Below are 19,423 nucleotides of genomic sequence, written 5' to 3'. Positions count from 1 at the left end.
CTACCGCTGAGATACAACCCCAGCCCCGCTCAGTTGCTTTTTATTCATTCTATTAATATATCAAACTGATACCCATCTGCATTCACATACTTCACTAACAAAAGTCCTCTAAAATTCATAGTAAAAGTTTTTTGGGGAGAAATAGATCCTAACCCTCCTTGGAAAAATGCACATGTTTTCCAGACAATATCCGGGTGTTCAAAGACTCCCAAAACACCTGGGATCACAGATTTGGCTCATGTTAGACTGCTTAAGCATGAGGTTAAAACAAGTAAAAAATGAAGTAGCACCTTTTCTTCTTATTAATTTAAATTTTCTATTCTGAATTATTAAATGGTAATGAGGAAAAAAAACAGAGGGAAGGATGCACTAATAAAATTGGCTTATACTAACAATTTCAATCCTTCCATTGACAGAATAATTTTAAATTATTTAAATATTTTGTGCAAACAACTAAGCTTTAAATAAAGAAAAGATAAGCTGGGTGCGGTGGTACCTATAATCCCAGTGGCTTGGGAGGCTGAATGAAGCAGGAGGATCACAAGTTCAAAGCCAGCCTCAGCAAAGGTGAGGTGCTAAGCAACTCAGTGAGACCCTGTCTCTAGATAAAACAGAAAATAGGGCCAGGGATGTGGGTCAGTGGTTGAGTACTCTTGAGTTCAATCCCCAGTATCCAAAAAGAAAATTAAGAAAGAAAGAATAGATTGTAATGACATATCACTTTATAGTTTATATCACAATGTAAAACTCCCAAGCATTCTTAAGTCATATGTGAAATACCTGGTCCTTTCACCTGAGTACAAATTCTGATATTTGGTTTGAGCTTATCAGTAGAAAGGCCTTGTTTATATCCTTGACCAAAGAATGTCAATGTAAATGATGAGCCATCCATCTGCAAGAGAAAGCAAAAGATTCATTTAATAAATATGTCATTTCCTTCTGGAACACAATAAAACTTATTTCTACTTCATGTGATAAATAGATAAAAAAATCAATATTTTTTCTATCACAACATCTTGTCATCATTTAAGCATGGGCAAACGTGAATTCTTTGAAGTTATAAGTTTTGGTGACTGGTGTGAAGTGGGGTGGGAGAGATGATGAGTAATAGGGATGAGATGAAGATGATTCTTAGGTTGTAGCTTAAAGAATGAGTGCACCATCAATATAGGCAGTTTAAGAGGAAAAGCTAGAAGAGGCCTGGGGACCAGACATACAATTACATCACTTACAGATATAAAAATTAAATTCAAAAAATTAAATTTAGAGCATTTATCCTATCATCTTTTATAATCACTAAATTTAGGAATAAGGTATCAAAGAATTCAGCCATAATCAAAATGATATTTATTAAATATCAATTTAAAGGTCAGATACTATATATATTAGGCCCTATGATATAAATAAACTATTTCTTTTCTGGAATTCACAATTCATTGAGGAAAGAGATAGATAAGCAAATTTTTAAAATATATGTTTTTTACTTGTCAACGGACCTTTATTTGTTTATTTGTTTATTTATATGTGGTCTGAGAATCAAACCCAGTGCTCACACATGCCAAGCAAATGCTCTACCACTGAGCCACAACCCCAGCACTTAAGCAAATTTAATAACAATATGAGACATGAACTGATAAATGAAGGAAAAGCTCAAAGCAGGGCATTATTAAATCTCCTGTGGCTGAGGGCAGAGTTTTAAAATGTATGCACACACATATTTCAATAGAAGTTTATTAAACAAAAAAGTAAGGTACATTCCAGAATGGAGCAACTATTATTTAAAGACAAGAAGGGATGCAGTAGCATGGTATATCTAGAATCTACAATTCAAGACATACAGACAAGGTCAGATATACAATGCACACTTGTCCCCTCCCCTGCTATGGCATATGTGCTGTGATCATAACCCTCTTACAGGCTAGGCACACATTCAGCTTTAGAACAATTTTCAACATAGTCTTTGAGCTAGTACTCCAATTAATCAGAGGTGGATAAAAAAATAAAACTGATCTGCCATCTAGAACTAGATCATAATGTGTCTAGGGTGGCCTCACACCTCTGGAGATGGACTTCCTATCAGTCATGCTCTAGGGGTATGTATCAAAATTATTCAACCTGACTAGGAGCATACTTCTACAACAGTGATTCTCAACCTTGGCAGCACATTAGCATAACTGGGAAGCTTTCAAAAACTCCAGTGACCAGACTACATTCCAGACCATCAACCAGAATCTCAGATCATCATTTTTGTTCTTTCCCAGAGTTGGGAACCACTGCTTTATATTTTCAGGCCACAGTCTAGATCTACTAAATCAGAATGTGAATCAGGGCATATGTATTTTGGGGGAAAAAAAATCCCAAAACATCCTTGGGTGATTCTAACAAATAGAATCCCAGTAAAGAATCACTGCAAAAGTAGTTAGGGAATTGTTTTTGTTTCTTGTTTTTTTTTTTAAGTCAATAACAAGAAACAAAATAAATAAATTAGATAAAAAAGGCAATAACAGAGTCAGATTTTCTGTCTTAGAAAGACCTCTTAGATGGTCATGAAAAGATGGATTAGAAAGAAACTACAGAAGGCTACGAAACATCAGTCCAGAAATAAAGGCCTGTACTATCCAAAGAATGAGAATGCAACTCACAAAACAGGAGAAAATACTTGCAACCCAAATGTCTCAAAAGGGGCTCAGATCCAAAATAGACCAAGAACTCCTAAAACTAAATAAACAACTATGAAATAATTTAAAAATGGGCAAAGGGACTTGAAGAGAAATTTCTCTAAAGAAGATATACAAATGGTCTATAAACACATGAAAATATGGTCAACATCACTAATCATTAGAGAAAAACAAACGAAAACTACCATAAGACCCTCACCCATAAGACCCCACACCCATTACAATGGCTATTATCCAAAAAACTTAAAAAGAAAAGCAAATGTTGGTGAAAATGTGGAGAAATTGGAACCCTGTTATACTATTGGAAGTCACTATGAAAAAGAGTTTAGTGGGTAAGGGGAGAACTGCTTGAAGATATGCTCTAGCCACTGAGCTGTCACTCACAGTGAAGGGCTTGTGGCTGAATAAGTCAGAGTGTGAAATGACTGGCAGTGAGAGTGGAACCATTCCAGTGTGAACTTATTTCTAAACAATTGTGAATATGATTATAAAATGAAACATAAAATAAATGATTATCAAATGAAAAAAAAAAAAGAGTTTAGTGGTTCCTCAAAAAATTAAAAACAGAGGGCTGGGGTTGTGGCTCAGCAGTAGAGCGCTCACCTAGCATATGTGAGGCCCTGGATTCAATCCTCAGCACCACATACAAATAAATAAATAAAAGTATTGTGTCCAACTACAACTAAAAAATAAATATTTAAAAAATTAAAAATAGAATTAATATATGATCTAGCAATTCCATTTCTGCATATATATGTAAAAGAAGAATGTAGACCAAAGCACTGAAAAGACCGCTGCACACCCATGTTCACAGCAGCATGATCCACAATAGCCAGGATCCACAATGTTGGAACAACCCAAGTATCTACTCACAGATGAACAGATCAACAAAATGTGGAATATACCTAAAATGGAATATTATTCAGCCTTAAAAAGGAAGGAGATTCTGGCACATGCTACAACATGGATGAACCCTGAGGACATTAAGCTAAGTGAAATAAGGCCAGACACAAAAGACAAATACTTTGTCATTCCATTTATATAAGGTATCTACAGTCATCAAATCCATAGCAACAGCAAGTAAAATGGTGGTTGCCAGGTCTAGGGAGTGGGGTAATGGGAGATATTATTTAATGAGTACAATATTTCAGTATTACCAGATAAAAATCGTTATAGATCTGGATGGTAATGATGGTTGCACAAAAATATGAAATGTACTAAATGTCATTGAACACTTGAAATATTTAAAATGGTAAATTTGTTTTGTATATTTTACCACAATTAAAAGAAAAAGACAGATAAAGGCCTGATCCAAGTCAATTATGATGGGTTTAGAGAAAAATCTAGAATGCCTATATTTCTGGTTGGAAGATGATGGTGTCAGATGGAAAATATAGGAAAAAAGACAGTTTGGGGGAAAGTGCAGATTTGGGGTTGTTGAATTTGAAGTGCCCATGGGATATCTGCCTAGTAATATAGATGGCTCTATCAATCTGTAAATATAAATGTGTGTGTTAAGAGCTCTGCTATCACTTAGAGTAAGTGAGAAGTGGGCCAAGGATGAAGCCCTGGAATGATCAATATTTAAGGAGTAGAAAGGAGATGAAGTAGGAGAAAGAGAAAGGAAACTTAATAGAACTATTACTCACAAACCAGAGGAAGTAAGTATTCCAAGTATTTCAAAGAAGGACAATAATAATGTCAAAGATAACTGACATTACATAAGGACTCACAAGCACTCAATGCATTTAGCAGATATAAAGTCAAAGATGGGAGAAAGTAAGAATAGGAAAAGGGAGAATGAAATAGACCAAATTATGCTATGTATATATATGAGTACACCACAGTGAATTTCAGCTTTATGTATATCTACAAAGCACCAATGAAAATAATGATAAATAAATAGAAGAAAGACCAGAAGAGGAGAGGAAGGGGTAGAGCAGAAGGGAGGAGAGGTGGGAAAGAGGAAGTACTAGAGATAGAAATGGAGCAAATTATATTCATTCATGTATGATTATGTCAAATGAACCCCACCATTATAACTACAATGCACCAATAAAAACATTTTTTAAGAAGTCAATGGTAATGTTAGAGGGAATAATGAAGGGTGAAGGAAAGGCCAGGGCTCTCTCTCAGGCTGAAAAAGACATTGGAATGTTTTCAGAATGAGAAGAAAGAACCTGTACAGAGGCAAGAGGTAGAATCTAGAGGAGAGAAAAGGAAAAATCAACTGATGTAGTCAGGAGGGAATCTGATCAAAAGTGGTAGTCACGGCTAAGACTCAGACTAGTTTGAATTTAGGATCCACTACATTCTAGTTGTGTGGACTTAGACAAATAACACCCTCTGTTTATTTCCTCAACTATATACGTGGATGATAATAATACCTCTGCCTCAATGGCTGCTGGAGGACTAAATAAGATATAGAGACTGTAGCCCAGTGGCTGCAGCACAATAAATGCTAATGTTGTTATGAGCATGGTGTATAGAAAAACACTTTTTCCAGAAAAAGTAAAGAAGGTGATGATGGGAACAATGATGACAGGTCTAAGGGCAGAATTCAAGAACACAAGAGATGCTCTCAGTTCTTTTAGGGAAGTAGAAATCAAGATAATGGACAGATAGTGAATAGGTTTGGGGTTGGGTAGATTTTTGAAAAAAGCCACTAATGAAAAGTAAAGGAATCAGTGACAAGTGATCTTAGAATTTCACTAGAGGATAAAATGAGAATTTGTGGGGGACCATCTGCTCAGTAGTGGAATTTCTCCCCAGAAGTGCCCTGTGTAAAGGAGATGCAGGATAAATGACCCACACCCTAACTCAGGGTTGGGATCTGTTACACTAATGGTAAAAAACCAGGCAGCTGTAGTGTTGAGGATATTGAACACAAAATAATTCACTTTATCTGCCTTGGGAATTCAGGGTATAGGGAAGACGAAGTGGAAACCGGAAGGCAAAGAAGAGATAAAAGAAAAATGGAGGAATAAAAATATTTCAGCGCTCTATGAAGAAGGATAATACAAATTCTGGAGTCAGCTGACTGGGTTCTCATCCCAGCCGGCTATTTACTAGCAATAGGACCATGGGCAAGGTTCTCAACCTTATGTGCCTTAAGTTTCCTCATATGTAAAATGGACCTAATAATAATACCTATTTCCAAGGTGAGTATAAGATTAGGTGATCTATGTAAAGAATTTAAAAGAATGTCTGAAACACAGTAAGTCCCCTACCAAGTCTACATATTGATGTCTGCTATCACTGTACTGAAAAAGAGTAAATACAAAATAACATGACAACTTTTTTTTTTTTTTTTTTGCTGGGGTGCTGGGATTTGAGCTTCATGTGTGCTAGGTGCTATGGCTTGGATGTGAAGTATCCCCAAAAGCTCAAGTGTGAGACAATGCAAGAAAGTTCAGAGAAGAAATGATTGGGTTTCGAAAGCCAAACCCAATCAGTGAATTAATCACCCAATGGGATTAATTAAGTGATAATTGAAGGCAGGTGGGGTGTGGATGGAGAAGATGGGGCATTGGGGGTGTGGCTATAGGGTATATATTTTGTATCTGGAGAGTGGAGATCTCTTTTTGCTTTCTGATCATTATGTGAGCCACTTCTGCCATACTCTTCTGCCCTATTGCTCTGCCTCACCCTAAGCCCCGAGGAATGGAGCTAGCTGTCTATGGACTGAGACCTCTGAAACTGTGAGCCCTTAAATAAACTTTTCCTCCTCTACTGTTGTTCTGATTGGGTCTTTTTAGTCACAGCAGCAAAACAGCTAACTAAAACACTAGGCAAGTGCTCTACCATTGAGTTACATCCTCAGACCCAAAATAAAATAAAGAAAAATATTATTTTGGAGACCTGGATACAAAAGAGAGATTTACCTGTTTTTGTGTTGGACCTTGTTTGGAAAAATAACCAAAGGAGAAGAGCCATGGGAACTAAAGGAAAAAGAAAAAACAAACCATCAGTGATATTTTTTTTGAAACTCTGAGAAACACTTTTAAAGATTTAATTTCATAACATTTTACTTACTTTTATGAGAAGATGCCTTCCAATGCCAAACCTCACAAAAAATAAAAAGAAAAGTCCTGCAAACATCAGCTTAATAACAGAGGTGATGCCTCCCACAGTTATATAAGCAGCATACTGAACCTAGTTTGAGAGCAAAGTTAGAATGTTACCCCTACATTTTATACCAAGTACTGTAAGAATATTAGCTACTTTTCAAGTACTCTCCAGTCACAAATATGAACAAAGCAGTTTCCACTTTATCAGTGCATTAAGTTCTGAAAGCTTGTTCAGAAACCAGACACTGGGAACATTTTTTTTCTTTTTTCTCTCTGATGCTAGAGATTGAGCGCCATTGGGGCCTCATACATGCTGGGGGTTGGGTAGATTTTTGAAAAAGGCCACTAATGAAAAATAAAAGAATCAGCAAGTGATGGTGTAATTCTACTAGGGGGTAAAATGTGAAATAGTGGTGTAAAGGAATCAGTGGCAAGTGATCCTTACTCACCTACCACTGAGATATACCCCCAGTCCTCAGTGCCTATTTTTAAAAGAAATTGATACAAATGGTAATTAGCATCCCCTACTTGAGCAAAAAAAATCCACATATTCCATAATATATCTGGGTTTAGCAATGAAACATTCTAGAATGGAAACTCCACTTACAACTCCTATGAGAAAAATTTAACCTCCACTTTTTAACTTGAGATATAGTTTTCTCTTCAAGTCTCAGCATTGGGAACCATTACTTCCCTCACCAAAAGGAGTACAACTCCACAGGAAGCAAGGTAAGGAAAGGAAGGAGGTCCTAGACACCTTCACAAGCCATCGTAGAATGTGATCTAGCAGCTGAGACACTGAGCAGGGACTGTTAGATGTTTATGACACCAGAATTTTCTGTTACATTACGTGGTATTTAATAGGCTAGATTTGAATCATGGGGCGTGGTTATAATTACCCCCATAAAATGCAAAATGCTCTACCCTTGCAATTCTGTATAGTTCTAGAAGCTGAAACAATGCTTTAACTAGTGCTCTCTTCTTTCTTTATAAACATAAAAACCTTCATTAAATAGATAGGGGAAATACAACAAACATAGAATACTCTTATTAATAATTCAATCATATTTACTTACTGGTGATTCCTCTAAAACGTCATACAAGTAACGTTGAGTCCGCTTTACAACAGACATATCAGATCCCAAGAAAGGAATGGAATATGTGTTGAGTTCTCTACAATAAGAAACAGGCCACCTGCAAGGACAAACATACAAATATTTTGCATTTCCTCCAACTACAGTGACCACAAATTCAGCGGGTAATTTTTTTAAAAATATTTTTTAGTTGTTGATGGACCTTTATTTTATTTTTTATTTGTATGCGGTGCTAAGAATTGAACCCAGTGCGTCACACATGCTAGGCAAGCGCGCTACCACTGAGCCACAACCCCAGCCCCTCAGTGGGTAATTTTTTGAATAAACAAATTTAAAACTTTACTTCAGGCCTTAATAACAATAAAGTTAGTAGGTGGGCTTTTAATTAAAATTTACTTCTGTAGTTTTCCCCTTATTTTCTATACCTACACCCAAATAAGTAACAAGTGAAACTGTGTTGAATTTCTTCATACCATGTACAGGTAAGTGTGGTTTTAACCTTTTAACTCCCTCCTCAATCTCTCTAGACATTGATTTAGAAGGCATTCTTTTCAACAGTGCAACCCTAAACTCATATCTGGTAACATTCTTACACATAAGTGCATATAAGTGCTAGGAGTAACATTGATTAATTTACATTCAGATCATCACACTTTAAGAAGATTTGACTGCATGAAACTTAACTGACATTTAATTTTGATATTGGTAGTGAGATGGCATCGGAAAATGCACTTTTAAAAGTACTATTACATGTAAAGTACTTATGCATAGGATAATGTGTTAATTACATTTTATCTTTGAAAATAATCCTGAACTTAAATACAAAATAATCTCCAAGCTTTCCTTAGTAACACTCTTTATTAATAGCTAACCCCCAAACAATATACTTAAACCAAATAAAGAATAGATTTTGAATTGATATACCTTTTTTTCAATTTTGTACCAATGAGTGGGACAGGTTTCAGATTTGATGCACTTCTTAGTTTTCTCAAATTACTCCGAGCTCCAAAACCATAAATTGCTGACTTCCAGGTACCATCATGAATACACAATCCCTAATAAAATATTTCAAGAGTTAAATAAACATGTCTTAAGGGGTAATTACTGAAAGATAAAAAGCAAGTAACTTAAAACTGTTGCAAACAACATTTCATTTCTATTTGTAAAAAACACAGTTCCTTATTTGATAATCTTTAGTTGGATTTTCATGACCAGCCAAGCAGCAGTAACACTCATTAGCTTGACCATATTCAATATTTACGTAAGACCTTTCCTCTTTCTTCCTATCAGTATTCTTGCTCTTGGAAATAAGAAATTTAGTTTTATTTTATCAGTTGTACTCAGCTAAACAACTATTCTTTCAAAAGTAGCCTCTCTAATCATATCCCTATCCTATCCTGATTCCTTCAAATTTCAAGATACATTCACATGTACATTTATGCAACGTATGTAACATACTGTCCATCTATCCATCTTGTTATACCCAGTTCTCCTTCCTCCATCACCTCTTATTTCAGCCCAAAATTCTATACCTATCTTCCCACTGACGTCTTTTTAAAATAAGCTTCTTAAAAAATTTAAAGTTCACTAATGTGATTTATATTTTAAGAGATTTCCTCAATTCTTTGGTTTATTTTTGATCTAGAATCCCATAGTTACTTGATCTTACCTTGTTACCTCTTTCCTGACACTCTAAGTTCTTAGTGCCCTTCACTCTTCCAAGATAACTATGCTTTCCTTAACCCCTCCCCCTGACTGCAATGAGAAATGAGTGGAAGAAAGGAGAGCACAAGAGAAGATTTATCTTCTGAATGTATTGTCAAAGTGCTGGCTCTTCTTAACTTCTAGATTAATTCTTTTATTTATTTATTTTTTTGGTACCAGGGATTGAACTCAGGGGCACTCAACCACTGAGCCACATCCCCAGCCCTATTTTTTGGATTTTGAAGAGACGGGATCTCACTGAGTTGGCTTAACATCTCAATTTTGCTGAGGCCGGCTTTGAACTCGCGATCCTCTTGCCTCAACCTCCCGAGCCACTGGGATTACAGGCGTGTGCCATCGTAACAGCTATTAAATCTTAATTACAGAGTTAGTTTCTTAGCTTTAATGACACTGAAAAAGCAGAGATACCAAGTCTAATTTCCATTCTGGTACAGATTGAATTCTTCTGTTTTATTAAAAGTATCACAGAACTAAAAGTCTTAAAGGTTAGATTTGCTATACTACTTAATCTAGGGCTGACCAATTTGAACTATTTACGAATATGAAGATTTCCAAAAACTAGGAGAAAACATTTTTTAAAAAATGTAAAAGTATTTTGTACAAATCAGATATGAAAAAGAAAAAAATTTTTAAAAAGGTAAAAATTAAATTCAATTAAAAATTTAAACTTTATTTCATTGAAAAAATATATAGAAAAAAATGCATCTTATATAAATTTATAAGTAAATGAAACTATGAAGCCAACATACACATAACCATCCAGGTCATGAACAACACAGTAAAGCCAGCATCCAAGAAGGCCCTCTTTCTGTTGTCTTTAACTAATCAAGAAAAATTCCTTTCTTTAGAATTTATTTTTGGTACCAGGGATTGAACTCAGGTGCACTCACCACTAAGCCACACCTCCAGCCCTATTTTGTATTTTATTTAGAGATAGAGTCTCACTGAGTTGCTAAGTGCCTCGCTTTTGCTGAGGCTGCCTTTGAACTTGCGATCCTTCTGCCTCAGCTTCCCCAGCTGCTGGGATTACATGTGTGTGCCATTGCACCTAGCTCTTTCTTTAGAATTTTACCACCTAAGTAATTATCTCTAAATAGTACAATTAGTTTTGCCAGTTTTACATTTTACAGAAATGGAATCATGCAAAATATATTAGAGTTGGCTTCCTATGTTCAAAATTGTGATGTCAGGATTCTTCATGTGTTGTAGGTAACACATGTAGCCTATTCTGCAGCTGGCCTTTTCACTTTCTTTTTTATTTATTTATCTATGCATATATTTCTATTGGTGTCTTATAACTATGCATAATAGTGGCATTCATTGTTATAGATTCACACATGTACACTGATCTCAAGAACTTTTTTTTAATTTAAGGATTTAGTTTTTTATGTTTTAATTAGTTATACATGACAGTAGAATGCATTTATGTCTTTGATATATCATACATAGATGGGATATAATTTCTCACTTTTCTCAGTGTACATGTTGCAGAATCATATTGGTCATGTAGTCACATATATACATAAAGTAATAATGTCTGTTTCATTCTACTATCTTTCCTATCCGCACAACACTTTCCTCTACTAATCTAAGGTATTAGAATAGATACTATTCTTCCCTAGTGTCCCCCGCCTTATTGTAAATTAGCATCCACATATTAGAGAAAACATTTGACCTTTGGTTTTGTGGGATTGGCTCATTTCACTTAGCATGATATTCTCCAACTCCAACCACTTACTGGCAGATGCCATAATTTCACTCTTTTTTAAAACTAAGTAATATTCCATTGAGTATATATACCACATTTTCTTTATCCATTCATGTACGGAGGGACACCTAGGTTGGTTCCATATTTTAGCTATTGTGAATTAAGCTGCTATAAACACTGACATGGCTGTATTACTGTAGTGTAGTATGCTGATTTTAAGTCTTTTAGATATAAATCAAGGAGTGGGATAGCTGGGTCAAATGGTAGTTTTATCCCAGTTTTCTGAGGAATCTCCACACTGCTTTCCTTAGTGGTTACACCAATTTGCAGTCCCACCAGCAATATATGAGTGTACCTTTTTCCCCCACATCCTTGCCAACATTTATTGCTGCCTGTATTCTTGATGATTGCCATTCTGACAGGTGTGAGATGAAATCAGAGTAGTTTTGATTTGCATTTCTCTAATTGCTAGAGACATTAAACACTTTTTCATGTATTTGTTGATCAATTGTATTGTTGATCAATTGTATTTCTTCTGTGAAGTGTCTATTCAGTTCCTTAGCCCATTTATTGATTAGGTTATTTGTGTTTTGTTTTTATTTTTTTATTTTTTTGGTGTTGTTTGAGTTCTTTATGTATCTTAGAGATTAATGCTTTATCAGAGTTTTGGGAAGATGGCCGCTGCGTACGGGGGTTGCTGAAGTGCTGAGCCTGGTGCTCAGAGCAGCGGCTTTAATCGAGACTTTGCGCAGCTTGTTAGAGCTCCTTTCACCATTAATCTGTAGTGGACCACCCGGCCAAGCAGCAGAAAAACCAAAGAGATTGAAAAAGAGACGCTTGGCTCCCGGACGCTTTCCTGCTCAGAGCCGCGGGCGCTTTGCGCCCATCTGCTTCCTCTTTCACTTCGCTCCCGGCAGAGAAGCTGAATGGGTAATCAGCAGTGGATTGTAAGTACCTGAGGCAAAGAAAGCTCAGTACACCCCGCCCTTTTTTTTTTTTTCCGAATATTGTCTATACAGGGAGAGTTAGTGGTTGGCTGGGCTGTGGTTTCGGGGCCGAAAATCCACTCCGCGGGAGCCGCCATTTGCTTTCTGCATGCATCTTGATGGCTCTGTCTACACGGTCCAGCTGCCGCATCTAGAGACTGGAACTGGGCTGCGTGCCGAGCCCTGTCCTCCGAAGGCTGGACCACAGCCTCAAGTGCCTCGGTCGCCTGTTCCCTGCTGCACCTTGGGGCAGAGCCTGCTCTGGGGTTGTTTGGCATCCCCCTACGAGGGGACCCGTGCTCGGAGAGGCGCGGCGGCAGCCGCTTGGGCCCTGGGTGCTAGGCACCGGGCCGAAGAGCAGCGGAGGCCGCGGCGGCGCTGCTAAGGTCGCAGACAAGCGCGGCGCCCAAGAGCGCGGCCCAGAGGTGGAGGCGACGGCAGCAGGGTTTCAGTTCCAGAAAACTGGACTGGAAACAGAAGCAGCAGTTTGTATAACCCCAAGATCTTGCTTATGCCAGGAAACTATAAGGGTAACACATGAATATCATTGAGGAGGTCTAACATGGCGGCAGGCGCGGAGAGATCAAGTCTCTGACCTCTTCAACTGCGCGGGCATAGGGAGCTGTAAATTATCTAAAGCCTATTTTCTCAGGATCACTAGGCAATGCTGAGCTGACGTGGAGCTAGGGCGTACACTTTGGGCCCCTCAGAAAACACACACTGAGCACGAATCTGCTGCATTTAAGCCCCGGATCGCCTGCTTCTCGTGACTCAGCACTAACGATCCCGCTGAAATAACTAGTCGGCCCACCTGATCTCACAGAGGTAAAAGCCAACTGAGCACCATAGACAGACCCAGGGAATCAGGAGTGACGTGGGACTAGCGGTGCAGAACCACCGGCTATCGCTCCCACCAGGGCTGACAACAGAGGTCCCTTGCACCAGCTACCAGGGGAGTTGCTACCTGAGGGCAAACAAATTCGCTGGGGGTCCTCAGCCCCAAGCCCTACAAACTTAGGGTTCGAGGGAGGCAAACAGAAAGGGTGTGCCCAGGCATCCATGAAAATAGGGCTCCCAGGAGCACCAGACCCGGCGTGTAGCCAGTAATGTGGTAAGCGTCACAGGTGAGTGGGGCCTGGATTGAGGAACCACAAGAGAAGGACCTAGGCACTCAGGACTGGAGACCTGCACAGTCTGGGAAGAAGAGCTGAGGCACAGTGATTAGTTCCCACCTATCAAGAGGAGAAGCCTGGTCCAGTGGGCATAGCTCCACCTACTGGAAGAGAAGTTAATCGAGCTCTATGACTGCATTTATTATTATTTTTTTTTATGATTATTATTAGTATTTATTTTATTTTTTTTATTCTCACTTTTTGTAGTTGATGTTGTTGTTGTTCTTTAACTTTCTTATTAATGGTTTCAATTTTTTAAATTCTTTTTATTCTATTATTATTACTATTATTTTTTAAACTTCAATTTCCATTTTTTTATTTTCATTATAATTTTTTTGTTTGTTTTAAATTTTTATTTTCTCGTTTTTTCTTTCTTTCTTTTCACTTTTTTTCTTTTGTCTTTTCATTTCTTTTCAATTTTCTTATTCCCCCTCTCTTGATTTCCACCTGCCTACACTCACTCTCTTTAGTGACTTCTTCCCTTCCCTTCTAATACTTCTCCTCCCAAGCATCAAATAAATTTATAAGAGTAAACAGTAACTCAGCAGTCAAACAGAACAAGAAGTATCATGAGCATAAAAAAGCAAGGAAGAAAAGGAGTACAAACAATGAAAGACAGCCTAAATATTCAGGAGGACCTGGAGTCATCAGAAAAATGGCCATATAAAGAACTCAAGGAACACCTTAGACAGATGGAAAGGAACCTTAAAGATCACATTGAAAATGAATTACATAAACGGATAAAAGAAGAAGTTAAGCATCTTTATCAGGAGATAGAGATTATAAAAAAAATCAAACAATAATTCTAGAAATGAAGGAAACGATAAACCAAATTAAAAACTCAATCGAGAGTATCACTAACAGAGTGGAGCAAGTAGAAGCCAGAACGTCAGATAATGAAGACAAAATATATCATCTTGAAAAGAGTCTAGCCAACTCAGATAGGCTGGTAAAAAATCACGAGAAAAACATCCAAGAGATTTGGGATAACTTAAAAAAAACAAACTTACGAGTCATCGGGATAGAGGAAGGCACAGAGATTCATGCCAAGGGAATGAGTAACTTGCTGAAGGAAATAATTACAGAAAACTTTCCAGAAATAAAAAAGGAAACAGATATACAAATTGTAGATGCATACAGGACACTGAGCACACAAAATCACAGTAGACCAATGCCAAGACACATTGTTATGAAGCTATCCAATATACAGAACAAAGAGAAAATATTAAAAGCTACAAGAGAAAAGAGGCAGATTACATTTAGGGGTAAACCAATAAGGTTAATGAAGGATTTTTCATCACAGACGCTGAAAGCGAGAAGAGCCTGGAACAACGTATTTCAAACACTGAAAGACAACGGATGCCAACCAAGAATTCTGTATCCAGCAAAATTAAGCTTCAGATATGACAACGAAATAAAAATCTTTCATGATAAACAAAAGCTAAAAGAATTTGTAGCCAGAAAACCAGCATTGCAAAGCGTCTTGAGCAAAACTCTACACGAGGAAGAAATGGAAAACAATAACCAAAACCATCAGCGGGAAGTGCCTCGGTAAAGACAGGACGGGGGGAAAGCTAATCATGGAGAAACAAACTAAATTAGGAAAAAAAAAGAGATAAATAATCAAACATGGCAGGAAGTACAAACCATATATCAATAGTAACTCTAAACGTTAATGGCTTAAACTCTCCAATAAAGCGACATAGGCTGGTAACATGGATTAAAAAAACAAATCCAACAATATGCTGCCTCCAGGAGACACATCTGATTGGAAAAGACATAAACAGGCTGAAGGTGAAAGGATGGGAAAAAATATACCATGCACATGGTCCTCGTAAGCAAGCAGGGGTGGCCATCCTCATATCGAATAAAATTGACTTCAAGACTAAGTTAATCAAAAGGGATAAAGAAGGACATTATATACTGTTAAAAGGAACCATTCACCAACAAGACATAACAATTATCAATATTTATGCACCAAATAATGGCGCTGCGACGTTCATAAAACAAACTCTCCTCAAGTTCAAGAATCAAATAGACCACAACACAATAATCATGGGTGACTTCAACACACCTCTCTCACCATTGGACAGATCCTCCAAACAAAAGTTGAATAAAGAAACTATTGACCTCAATATCACAATCAATAACCTAGACTTAACTGACATATATAGAACATATCAACCATCATCAAGTGGATATACTTTTTTCTCAGCAGCACATGGAACCTTCTCAAAAATAGATCATATATTATGCCATAGGGCAACCCTCAGTAAATATAAAGGGGTTGAGATAATACCATGCACTTTATCAGATCATAATGGAATGAAACTGGAAATCAATGATAAAAGAAGGAAGGAAAAATCCTACATCACATGGACAATGAACAATACGTTACTGAATGATCAATGGGTTACAGAAGACATAAAGGAGGAAATCAAAAAATTCTTAGAGATAAATGAAAATACAGACACAACATATCGGAATCTATGGGACACAATGAAAGCAGTTTTAAGAGGGAAATTCATCGCCTGGAGGTCATTCCTCAAAAAAAGGAAAAACCAACAAATAAATGAGCTCACACTTCATCTCAAAGCCCTAGAAAAGGAAGAGCAAAACAATAGCAAATGTAGCAGAATGCAAGAATTAATTAAAATCAGAGCAGAAATCAATGAAATTGAAACAAAAGAAACTATTGAAAAAATTAACAAAACAAAAAGTTGGTTCTTTGAAAAAATAAATAAGATCGACAGACCCCTAGCCATACTAACGAAGAGAAGAAGAGAGAGAACTCAAATTAATAACATACGGGATGAAAAAGGCAATATTACAACAGACGCTTCAGAAATACAGAAAACAATTAGAAATTATTTTGAAAACCTATATTCCAATAAAATAGAAGATAGTGAAGACATTGATAAATTCCTTAAGTCATATGATTTGCCCAGACTGAGTCAGGAGGAAACTCACAACTTAAACAGACCAATATCAATAGATGAAACAGAAGAAGCAATCAAAAGACTTCCAACCAAGAAAAGCCCAGGACAGGATGGGTATACAGCGGAGTTCTACAAAACCTTTAAAGAAGAATTAATACCAATACTTTTCAAGTTATTTCAGGAAATAGAAAAAGAGGGAGCTCTTCCAAATTCATTCTATGAGGCCAACATCACCCTGATTCCGAAACCAGACAAAGACACCTCAAAGAAAGAAAACCACAGACCAATATCTCTAATGAACCTAGATGCAAAAATCCTCAATAAAATTCTGGCGAATCGGATACAAAGGCACATCAAAAAAATTGTGCACCATGATCAAGTAGGATTCATCCCTGGGATGCAAGGATGGTTTAATATACGGAAATCAATAAATGTTATTCACCACATCAATAGACTTAAAGATAAGAACCATATGATCATCTCGATAGATGCAGAAAAAGCATTTGACAAAGTACAGCATCCCTTTATGTTCAAAACATTAGAAAAACTAGGGATAACAGGAATTTACCTCGACATTGTAAAAGCTATCTATGCTAAGCCTCAGGCTAGCATCATTCTGAATGGAGAAAAATTGAAGGCATTCCCTCTAAAATCTGGAACAAGACAGGGATGCCCCCTATCACCACTTCTATTCAATATAGTTCTCGAAACACTGGCCAGAGCAATTAGACAGACGAAAGAAATTAAAGGCATAAAAATAGGAAAAGAAGAACTTAAATTATCACTATTTGTGGATGACATGATTCTATACCTAGAAGACCCAAAAGGGTCTACAAAGAAACTACTAGAACTAATAAATGAATTCAGCAAAGTGGCAGGATATAAAATCAACACGCATAAATCAAAGGCATTTCTGTATATCAGCGACAAAACTTCTGAAACGGAAATGAGGAAAAACACTCCATTCACAATATCCTCAAAAAAAATAAAATATTTGGGAATCAACCTAACAAAAGAGGTGAAAGACCTATACAATGAAAACTACAGAACCCTAAAGAAAGAAATAGAAGAGGATCTTAGAAGATGGAAAAATTTACCTTGTTCATGGATAGGCAGAACTAACATCATCAAAATGGCGATATTACCAAAAGTTCTCTATTTAATGCAATGCCAATCAAAATCCCAATGGCATTTCTTGTAGAAATAGATAAAGCAATCATGAAATTCATATGGAAAAATAAAAGACCCAGAATAGCAAAAACAATTCTAAGCAGGAAGTGTGAATCAGGTGGTATAGCGATACCAGATTTCAAACTATATTACAGAGCAATAGTAATAAAAACAGCATGGTACTGGTACCAGAACAGGCGGGTGGACCAATGGTACAGAATAGAGGACACAGAGACTAATCCACAAAGCTACAACTATCTTATATTTGATAAAGGAGCTAAAAACATGCAATGGAGAAAGGATAGCATCTTCAACAAATGGTGTTGGGAAAACTGGAAATCCATATGCAACAAAATGAAACTGAATCCCCTCCTCTCGCCATGCACAAAAGTCAACTCAAAGTGGATAAAGGAGCTAGATATCAAATCAGAGACTCTCCGTCTGATAGAAGAAAAAGTTGGCTCCGATCTACAGATTGTGGGGACGGGCTCAAAATTCCTTAATAGGACACCCATAGCACAAGAGTTAATAACAAGAATCAACAAATGGGACTTTCTTAAACTGAAAAGTTTTTTCTCAGCAAGAGAAACAATAAGAGAGGTAAATAGGGAGCCTACATCCTGGGAACAAATTTTTACTCCTCACACTTCAGATAGAGCCCTAATATCCAGAGTATACAAAGAACTCAAAAAATTAGACAATAAGAAAACAAACAACCCAATCAACAATTGGGCCAAGGACATGAACAAACACTTCACAGAGGAGGAAATACAATCAATCAACAAGTACATGAAAAAATGCTCACCATCTCTAGCAGTCAAGGAAATGCAAATCAAAACCACCCTAAGATACCACCTCACCCCAGTAAGATTGGCAGCCATGATGAAGTCAAACAACAACGAGTGCTGGCGAGGATGTGGGGAAAAGGGTACTCTTGTACACTGCTGGTGGGACTGCAAGCGGGTGCGGCCAATTTGGAAAGCAGTATGGAGATTCCTGGGAAAGCTGGGAATGGAACCACCATTTGACCCAGCTATTGCCCTTCTCGGACTATTTCCTGAAGACCTTAAAAGAGTACACTACAGGGATACTGCCACATCGATGTTCATAGCAGCACAATTCACAATTGCTAGACTGTGGAATCAACCCAGATGCCCTTCAATAGATGAATGGATAAAAAAAAATGTGGCATTTATACACCATGGAGTATTACGCAGCACTAAAAAAATGACAAAATCACGGAATTTGCAGGGAAATGGATGGCACTAGAGCAGATTATGCTTAGTGAAGCTAGCCAATCCCTAAAAAACAAATACCAAATGTCTTCTTTGATATAATGAGAGCAACTAAGAACAGAACAGGGAGGAAGTGCAGGAAGAAAAGATTAACATTAAACAGAGACATGAGGCGGGAGGGAAAGGGAGAAAAAAAGGGAAATCACATGGAAATGGAGGGAGACCCTCATTGTTATACAAAATTACATATAAGAGGTTATGAGGGGAATGGGATAACAAACATGGAGGGAAATGAATTACAGTAGATGAGGTAGAGAGAGAAGATGGGAGGGGAGGGGAGGGGGGATAGTAGAGGATAGGAAAGGTAGCAGAATACAACAGTCACTAATATGGCAGTATGTAAAAATGTGATGTGTAACCGATGTGATTCTGCAATCTGTATTTGGGGTAAAAATGGGAGTTCATAACCCACTTGATTCTAATGTATGAAATATGATTTGTCAAGAGCTTTGTAATGTTGTGAACATCCAATAAAAAAAAATGCTTTATCAGAGGTGCATGTGATAAAGATTTTCTCTCAATTTGTAGGCTTTCTCCTCACGTTATTGTTTCCTTTGCTGAGAAGAAGCTTCTTAATTTGAATCCA

General features: G+C 37.2%; 1 protein-coding gene across 1 annotated transcript in view; it reads right to left on the bottom strand.

Annotated features, from left to right (window-relative positions):
• The window catches only part of SCCPDH (saccharopine dehydrogenase (putative)), a 43,051-nt gene that overhangs the window by 3,095 nt on the left and 20,533 nt on the right, over positions 1-19,423 (bottom strand). The window contains exons 6-10 of the mRNA XM_081298841.1: positions 8,767-8,897; positions 7,825-7,942; positions 6,714-6,833; positions 6,563-6,619; positions 781-892 (exon numbers count right to left, since the gene is read on the bottom strand). Coding sequence (XP_081154967.1) covers positions 781-892; positions 6,563-6,619; positions 6,714-6,833; positions 7,825-7,942; positions 8,767-8,897 — 538 coding nt within the window. The remainder of the gene's footprint in view (positions 1-780; positions 893-6,562; positions 6,620-6,713; positions 6,834-7,824; positions 7,943-8,766; positions 8,898-19,423) is intronic.

Source organism: Spermophilus citellus (genome assembly GCF_964194105.1).
Source record: "Spermophilus citellus genome assembly, chromosome: 6".
NCBI classification, from domain to species: domain Eukaryota; kingdom Metazoa; phylum Chordata; class Mammalia; order Rodentia; family Sciuridae; genus Spermophilus; species Spermophilus citellus.
Note: the sequence above shows the minus strand (reverse complement) of the source record. Positions and strands in the feature narration are given on the sequence as shown.